Below are 9,729 nucleotides of genomic sequence, written 5' to 3'. Positions count from 1 at the left end.
AAGGCTAGAACAAAAATTTGTAACTCTTCTACTTAAAGTAAATGTCAACTGAAACACAGATGGTCTCTCCCTCAGAACAGATTTTGCTGTCATGCAGTTTGTTCAGACATCATGACTAGCTAATCTAGTTACTAATACGTACTTCATGAGCCTCACCTTTGCTACTACTTGAAAGTCTTAATTTCTACAATTTTAAACTCATACTGCATGGCAAATTTCTACAGCTGTCCATTGATTTTATATCCAATTAATATTTTTTCCCCTTCGTATTATCACTGCCAAGTAACATCCTATACTCCCTATACAGTTTTATATTTCCACCTTGTTCTGGAAATAAGTCAACAGGCAGAATTTTACAACTAGAGGGTGCTGGAGGACCATAATGTGACATGGTATGCAAAACTCTCAATGACCTTTAGTGGAAAGAAGAAAAAAAACTAGATCAATTATTACTGCTCAGTAGGACAAGTTAATATATTCCGAGGTAACACAAATACTGCAATATAATCTAGTGTAAGTAAAAAGAAAATGAATACCTGAGAGCTGATACTGTTTTATTTTAAATTTTGTTTCAAATTTGCTGTTAAACTTTGCTTCTGTCCTTAGTTTTTGTTCTGTAATGAATGAAAAACCTTTATCTTAACAATACACATTCCTTTTGCTTCTTTTTGTGTGAGTTGGAAAGCAATTACAGTGTATTATTGATTAAATGTTTTATGATAAAACACAAAAGCTGTCAAGTAAGCAGGAAAACAAGAAGGAACAAAGATTAATTTAACAATAAAATCTATAAGTGAGATTATACAGATAGAATGTGGACATTAATTACAGATAAATCATTTAATAAGAGTTCTAAGAAGACATTTATCTTCCAAAATTCATATAATTTCCAACACAGGGTAATTATTTGCTTGCCTTCCAGTACTTTAAGAAAATATACAAGTATGAGAATAAATAATGTCTATAAATACAGCACTCTGATTGTAGAAAAATTACCCCTCCCTTCCTTCCTCTCTTTGAATTATCCTTATTGCTTCTCAGAGTCTCTGACAATTCTGTAAATACCTTCAACAGACACAAACACTGAAACTTTGAACTGGACCTTAAAGATATAATTTGTTTTTCCTCTGGTTTGACACAGTTCAGTAACATTTGGGATTTCCCTTCCATTTCCTCAGATTGGAAAGAAATCCAAAGGACAAACTGTGGCTGCCTGGTAAAGTGGATCCTTGAAATCTCCACCGGGAAGCAGCCAGGAAGCTGGCAGAAAGCACGCGATGGTATTCTGAAGAGCAGATCTCTTCAACCCAGACATGAATCCTTGCAACCAGGGCGTTGATCACAAAGTGGCAGGGGTTAGAAAAAACCCCTGGGCACGTGCAGATCTGCCAGATGCCCAGTGAAGCCAGCATGGCATGCTTTGCCCTTTTTATATTCCCACTTTTGACCTTCTGGTTGTGCAGGCTTGCCATATGTGGACAGCGTGGTGGGCAATACCCAAGTGATCCAACAGTCCACTCGTTGCCCAGATTGGCTCAGCACATCCTGGATGAGCTAGGAATGTAGCACAAGTGTGATTGTGCCTGTTCCCTCACTATGGAAGGTTTCAGGTCTTTAATTCAGTCCCTTCCTTGCCTGTGAGGGGTCAATAATCTGTAGTACATTTTATGAATTGCCAAGTTAGTGAGAACTGTCTTATTTTAATATTTTAACTAACTGTGATGCCCCAGCTTTACAAGAGGAGACATGTTTCCCTATGGCACACTCACAAGGGCTGAGGCACAGTCCCTGTGCATTCCCGGGGAACACAAGCTACTCAGGTGCCTACACACAAGCAGCTTTCTTTTGGCTGTGTTTCTCCTCGTGACTTGCCCTTACGAGGCGGTGTACCCTGGCACCCACTGGAGACCACATGTCCTGCCCTACGCACATCATGTTTCTGTCATCTCCATGTCACGGGGGTTCCTCTGGCAAATAGAGAGCAGTTTCCTATCGGAGCAGATTCACGCATAGGACCTTATTCTTCAAAAAGTAGCAGCCAAATCAATGAGCTGTTGATGGCAGCCATTAATTAACACATAGGCACAAAGAGTCATGATATATTTAAGAGTCTCAGCCCCTTAGACCTTTAGCACTTCTTCACTTCTACAGGTGGCTAGGTGTTAGTTTTGGTAATCTGTGCTACAACAGGCAAACAAAAGAAGTATAACTAGTGGTAAAAATGGGATTGCATCTTGACAACAACTGGTTTGTTTAAACTGAAAGCTTTCAAGGGGATAAAAAAAATACAAATTGAGTAAGATGTATCTGGTGCAACAACAAAAAAACTATGATATACTGCAGTCTTGCCAGACGCTACAGCAGAAGAGCCAGAGGACAAAGTAATGTAAAAAAGTATAATATATCCTGATATGACCTGCATCTTGTGATGTTTCTCCAAAACTCCTGATACCTTTAGTCTAGAAAGTGGCCTGTTTGTTTTTGACATATTGTATCTAGTTTAGCTTAACACTTAAGTGTGCTTGCTTGATGGATACGGTTATTAGTCTTTTTTTTTCTAAATGACCTGATTTTACAAAATTAGTAATTCTCTGATCTTTATTTTTCCACATAGACAAGATCAGCTTATTCAATCAATGCTGCCTTCACTTACAAAGTCTAAATAATATAAATTACAACTTAGCTTTTTCTTCAACAGTGCCATCTAAAATTATACAAGAACAAGATGTTTTGGGTTTTTTTTTCCTCTGGAAGTCAGCAGAAAAGCTGTTAAATACTACGTATACTCGAATACTGATTTTAATAATACTCAACGTGCACATCAGTTTCATTGTCAGGAACACTTTAAATCTCTGTATGTTACTAATAACTGAAGAGCATTATTCAGCTTTATAATGTAGTATGCATTGTCCTTCATATATATTCCTAAAGCAGGATGTATGCTGTACATTTATATACAACCTTGGTTGGAGCACAGACATTGCAGTGTCATGCTTTCATTCAAAATTCAGATGCCATATGTTCAGTACAATCGCATGGCATCAAAATGCAACATATTGCTTTGCAAATGCAAATAATTTCACACAGTGGCCTTCATGACTGGGAAGGGGTAATGAAATGGGATATATTTTACACATATGAAAAAAAACAAATAAAAGATTTATCATAAATATATGGACCAGTATATGACATTGAAGAACAAGAAGCAAAAAGGGAACAGTGCTCTTGCATAAAGATCAATTCTCTTTGCGGCTGATGGAATGACAGGCTTGGGAGGAGGAGGCTTCTTGTTATTCTTGGCTTGAGATTTCCCAAGCCCATTGTTGACTTCAATGGGCTTCCCATAACAGTCATAATTCGATAATTCAAAATCCCTTGGCAAGCTTCCAACGATGCTGAAATCATTGGATCTCAGATCAGATTTCGAAGTGCAAACTTTTTTGCATCTGGTCTCACCAACCTATGAAATAAAGAGTAAGGGGGATCATGATCTACTCAATATATTTCATTAACGAACTTAATGCAGCTGCCAGAGAACACCGCAAACAAACACATAGGAAATTACTTGTTGGTAGGGATACATTACATCAGCCTAATTTGCCGAATGGTTGCATTATAAAGCACTTAAGGATGATCAGTCAATCATATAAACTAATCCAAACATTCATAATTGTGTAATTTTTCATGCACAAGGTGCCTCATGCTGTGCAACCTGCTATAGTTAGACTCCATTTTAAGATGGTAGTACAGGAGAGAATATTTCTGTAGAGAGTATTTTTGGAAATTGGTTCTGTGCTGATGAACCTCTGCGACAGACACTATTCAATACTTACATTTTTCTGAGGCCTGGAAGTTAGTCAGAATTAACCTTAAAATTCAGTGTTTGATGCAACGGTTAGAGTCTATTCTGGTTCTAAATAGTTGCCAGCTCAAGATCCCACATCTCATCCTAGAGTGACCACCTTGCATGGCTAGAAGTCACTTTCTTTGTCCCTTCAGTCCTTGGTGCTTCCCATCAGTACACTGGAGAACTGTGTAACTGGGAAATCTAAATCCAGCAGATGAATACCTGTCTTTCCTGCAGCTCCGTCAGTGCTCTTGGGGATCAGGTACCACTGTGCTATGGGGTTACACCAGGTGAGTGATTCTCTTTTACAGAGCAGACAATCATACGGGCACATACAACAAACATTTAAAAGAAAAAAACGTATTTTGTGCCCTTCAAACTGAAGTGTTTTGGGGGTGGAAAAACATGTTCCTACATTTGCTTCCTTGGATTCTATATAGTTTATACTTCAGGCACAACAGATCTCTAGGAGGACCACCCCCACACTGTTCAGGGGGGGCTTGAGGAGACTACTTGCAAGGTACTGTGCTTTCGACTTGGGTAAATCCCTCCCAAAGATTAATTTCAATTGGACTATACAGTAAAGCAATAACAAAAAAAAAAAAAAAGAAAGAAAAAAAAGGGTTATGAAACTTAACTGCATAATTAATAATGCCATTTGTTCACAAATACAACCTGAGAGTTAGCTGGAAAAAATGCTGCTTCACAAATCAGGTTATACACATGGGCAACTGACATTAACATAAGGTTCACTAGGGCTTCTTGGAGCCACAGATACACTAAAACTTGGTTCTTCCAAAAGCTGCCTACCCCTCCTTCCCAGTAGCCTACCTCTCCTCCACAAGGCCTTCAGGCATTTTACTCTCAGCTCACTCCACCTCTGAGTTTTCTGCAGTCTTAGGCTGATGGTTCAGGATATTTGCATCACCACACTTTGTAACTAAAATAATAATAATATTGAAATACAGTACCAGACTTAATGATGAATGAAAAACATTCTGGAGAACATTATTAGCTTGTCTGTGACAACTCTCCGTGGGTGAAAATAACTGTGGCAGTCAGGAAGAGACCTAAACTTCGACCGGGGCTTTTACTCTCACTACTGACAAGGCTGATTGTGGTGAAAGGTGGAAGAGAAGCATGGCACTATTCTCTCAGCCAGGAGTGGCAAACATCCCCAGGCTTGCCAGACTTATATTTCTCAGGGAAACAGTAAATTTTGCAACCAATGCACTAAAACTGAGCTGCAGGTTACATAACAAAACCAAGATTACAGGTTATAGAAAAGAAAAACAGGATAGGTGTTCCATGATGGTAAGGCAAAACTATATATATATATATCTCCTGCAACTGTTTCCCCATCATCAAAGAGCGGACTGTCTGGGACAGTGTTCAGTATCGGAGCAGCAGGGGCAAACTGTCTAGTAAGGTGGTGATTGAGACACGTATGAACATGATTATGTGACCCTGGGTGACATGGGGCTGTTACTTAGTGATCCGAGAGGTGCCTCCCAATCGGATCATACCCAACCATATGGATAATAAAGGTAGAAAGCAGACCCTTGTGCAATGAAAGCGTAACTTGCAGGACTGGGGTGCATGGTAACTGAAGAGTGACAGGAATATTACAGTTTTCCCATGGTCAAAACTAGTAAGATTTAGTAAGGCCATTACCAGAAATAGAATCATGTATGAAATTATCAGCCTTCTTTTGGATTTGCAAACTTGTAGTCCATCCGTCATACTACTGGCAACACATCATAAAACTCAGTGACACTAATTGTAGCCTAAGCACTCTCCTTTACAGAACAGAATATTCCTGTTCCAACTGCAGTATCTAGAGAGTGCTCCCCCAAAAGGCTGTTACAAGTCAGTTCTCATTCACTTGTGGGACAGAGACCCGAGGGAATGGCTTCTAGGTCACCTGTGCCTTAGAAGCAGAGGGCTGTTCACAGCATGTTCACACAGAGCTCTGCTTAGTTTAGCGTCAGCTGTACTACTGATTTATCAGGGTGACACAATTTCCCTTGTAAGAGCAACCTGGCCCAAATTTTTCTTCAGTAAGTACATGTTTCTTTTAAAAATAATTTCTTTCATTTCCCTGGCATTACAAATCTAATGTGCTTCTATTTTCTACATTCACTCACTGCCTAGACATATTTTTAAATTTCTTCTCATGCAACTCTTCAGTTCCCCGATATTCCTGTTGATTTAATCTAAATTTGCTTCAGTTGACCTACAGCTTTCTCTAAACAAAGTGAGACAATATATATTAAACGTAGTTTCTCTGCTTTTTATTCATTCTGTCTTTGTTTGTGCTAGAAACGTAACAATATTCCTGACACTTACCAAAGGCTACAGGAACCAATTCTGTCGAAAATGATACTACCGGACTTGATTTTAGAGTACCACATTGAAGACTTGTAAAGAAAGTAAAACATTGTTAGATGTTATCTCCTTTTGACTTTGCCCTGACACAGAACTTGGCCCTGAAAAATATATCATTTGCCTTATCCTGCCTCAGCATTGTGATCTGTGGGCCAGATCCAGCCCACAGGACGCTTCCACCAGATCTATGGCTTTTCCCCTGCAGGGGGTGGGAAGCAGCTGTTTGGGAGGGGCAGGCTGCTGGAATACTGCAGGGTCTCCCCATGTCCCCAGCAGAGCCGGGCAGCTGCTCCTTGTCCCTCCGGCATGGAGGCAGGGGGGCTGAGGAGGGCATGGGAAGGTGACATGAGGGGGACTGGCCCAAAACACAGACCTAATTCCCAGTTCTCCCAGGACTGGGCCACTTTGTCTAGGTTTGGTACGTTGGACAGGACACCTGCCTTTTGATGAACAGCTCAGAAATACCTTAAAATGACTCCTAGAAGCCAGAAGGACTCTTGCAATGATCTTTTCTCACCTTTCACAAAAGCCAGGCTGATGGGTGCCCACTGCCAAGATCATCACCTGCCGCTGCCCTGGATGCTGTGGCGCCTGGAGCTGCGCCATGCGTGCCACTGCAGCAGGGCCATGCCTGGCTCAGAAAGCCTTCATTTGCAGAGTCACAGGAATAATGTGATTAGAAAGTGGGGAAAGAGAAGAAGAAAGAAGTGCTGCCTGTGCATGCAGACTGGCAGGGAGGGGGAACTAGCTCCCCATCGCTGCCTCTGTTGCTTCTAGTTCTCATCACTCTCCACATTCACTGCCCAAACTACTTATACCAGATTTTCTTTTAAAAACATCCAGGATGAAGAATTTTTTCCATGACCTTGTTCCTCACATACATATGTACCTTATTTCTAACCTGAATCTATTTGGCTTTCAGTCAGAAGGCATGACTATAGTTAGTCTGAGTAACTGCTGGTACTTACAGATGGTAACAAATCTAACCTTGATTTTGCATAATTCAGGTGACGTAACCAGGCCGACATACGAAGCCAAGTCAAATGTTCTTCAGAGTTTCTTACCTCCGCATCATTACCTCTATCAACCTAATTGATAATCTTTTAAAAAATCATATTCAGTTTGATTAAATCAATAAGCACACAGATCAGTTTTAATTTCACTGACCCATTTAAATGCATTAGCTAACATGGGGCTGGATTATGAATATTAATGATAATTAATACTTATGAATAATAATTATTAGTCAGCCCCCTGTTAGCTATGTAATATTTTCCACTGATTGATGTCAGGCTTATAATTATTCATGTTATGCCACTTAGCCTTTAAAAGTACTGGCACGATGTGAGCTACTTGCTGTCTTTTGGAACCCTCCCAGTTTTAAAGGATTTATTAAAAAATCAACATTGATGTTCCACAGCACTCATGGACCAGCTCTCTAAAAAATCATAGATGAAACTTAAGCTGAAATCTCGACTGTAAAATGTCTAACTTTATAGCTACTGTTTAACATCCTCATTAGCTACTGTCAATGAAAGCAGTTCCATCATCCGATTGAATATATCTGGCTTCTCCCCAAACACAGAGCAAAATATTTGTTAAAAACTTGCCTTTTCTGCCAATTCTTGATACTTACAGCATCTCTATCGAGTACTGGACCCATATTCTTGTTACTGTTTTTTGTATTCTTGCTGTACATGCAAAGTAACTTCCTATTGCCCTCAATAACGCTGACCGTATATCCTTTTTGTTATCTACACCTATTTTCTGGACTTCAATTTACATTAATTGCTATCAACTGCTTTGTTTGCCAGTGAGAATAAAAGAGAAATGCTTGAAGCTGAGTTAGTTTTCAGTCTTTGGGGAGTTTGTTTTCAATTGTGCTGTTTGTTGGGTTTTTTTAAAATCAGTGTAGCTTCCCTTCTGGTCTGTAGCTGTTTTGAACATTGACAGACAGACAGCTCACCAGCATCACTCTTATTTTTTGTTTAAATTCTTTCACCCAGATGAGAAAAAACAGTTTTCAAATTTGTGAAATCTGTCCCCCAGCACCAAAAATACCAGTACTCACCTAAATTTGGTTTGTGCAAATAGAATAAAGACCCTTTTCAACTGACTGTTCAGCCTGTGATCAGGTCCCCTTTATCCGTCAGGATGAAGTGTAACATAAAATGCCATCATTTTGGATTCAAGAATTTTTGAGAGCAGAAAGGTATTGTCTGTAATTTCTGGCAAAGCTTCAAACATGCTACAAGACTGGCAGCCTCTCAAGCTCAGCATGCATCCCTCAGGCTGAAGTGCCTCCCTACTGTAAAGCAGCATTCTCAGCCCTGCACAGCACCTCTTCTCTGCCATAAAATCAATTCTGCTGCTGCACCCAACCTCTTTTGGCATGCAGATCTGTCACTAGGGCTGCCAGTTGTGTAAGAGTCTTCCATACAAGATGAAGGAGTAGTCCCTACAAACTCTGTCATTAATCTTTCTTCCACTAGTTTTGACTCTTCTCTTGCTCTTGCCATAACGATAGATGTAGATCATCAATAAAGTAATGATTGCTTAGCATTAGTGTGTAGTCAGACTGAGTCTGTTTTCTGGTGCAGCTCAGCAGGAATTTGCTATCACATTCCAAATATTATATTCCTTGCAAATTCTCATTACCCCACTAATGGCAAAGTACAGCAGAAAAATATATTTATACATAAAATATCACAGAATCGCAGCATAGCTGAGGTTGGCAGGTACCTCCGGAGATCATCTAGTCCAACCCACTGCTCAAAGCAGATAGCTTGGGGCCCTTTTACAGTCATGTTCTGAATTATCTCCGAGGATGGATACGTGAGTCACTAGAGCAGAAAGTACCTACCCTGTACCTGAAATGCTGTCAGGAACTATTAAAATAGATTGCAGCCTGTAGTTTTGTGTACAAGATAAAATGTAAACTGGATTTCTGGTGGCTTTACAAGAAAAATCTGAGTCTGGAGTGCCACTCAAGGGGAGAAGACAATATGGGAAGATCAGGTCACCACAGACCACCATCAGTGGTCAGGTATATTATAAATCAGTAGAGATGAATGTAACCCATATCAGGTTTCAGAGCCTAGATGTGGGTCTGACAAGATAAGTCAAGCAATAGCACTACTTCCCTTTAAAAATAACTGGGTTTAGAGCTGTTACCACCACTTGCATAGCATTATTCATCCTCTGCCAGAGCCATTCTTTTAGCAAAAGTTCTCTCCAGTCATCACCACATTATCTGTGGGGAACAGCTTCCAAAAATGGGCTTGATGAAAATGTGACTTTTCAAATCGAGAGGTGCTGTTATAGTTAACAGTGCAATCTCTCCCTGTAATCACGCCACCACTGAAAGCAAAAAGAAACTGTTTAATCTTCAAAACACTTCCCTTGTTGCTTGTTTTTCTCACTGTATGATGTTACATTGCTAGGAAACACGGGCAAACTCCTACTGAGGATTCCCCATAAAAAGCCAGTGCCAG

The 9,729-nt window shown here is 40.0% G+C and overlaps 1 protein-coding gene across 2 annotated transcripts in view; it reads right to left on the bottom strand.

Moving 5' to 3' along the window:
• Positions 1–494: 494 nt before the first annotated feature.
• GLRB (glycine receptor beta) overlaps positions 495–9,729 on the bottom strand; it is a 51,323-nt gene continuing 42,088 nt past the window's right edge. For both annotated transcript variants that reach the window (XM_075091006.1, XM_075091007.1), the window contains one exon: positions 495–3,460. In XM_075091006.1, the coding sequence (XP_074947107.1) occupies positions 3,164–3,460 (297 nt within the window). In that variant the 3' untranslated portion in view covers positions 495–3,163. The remainder of the gene's footprint in view (positions 3,461–9,729) is intronic.

This window comes from Phalacrocorax aristotelis, chromosome 4 (genome assembly GCF_949628215.1).
Source record: "Phalacrocorax aristotelis chromosome 4, bGulAri2.1, whole genome shotgun sequence".
NCBI lineage: Eukaryota > Metazoa > Chordata > Aves > Suliformes > Phalacrocoracidae > Phalacrocorax > Phalacrocorax aristotelis.
Note: the sequence above shows the minus strand (reverse complement) of the source record. Positions and strands in the feature narration are given on the sequence as shown.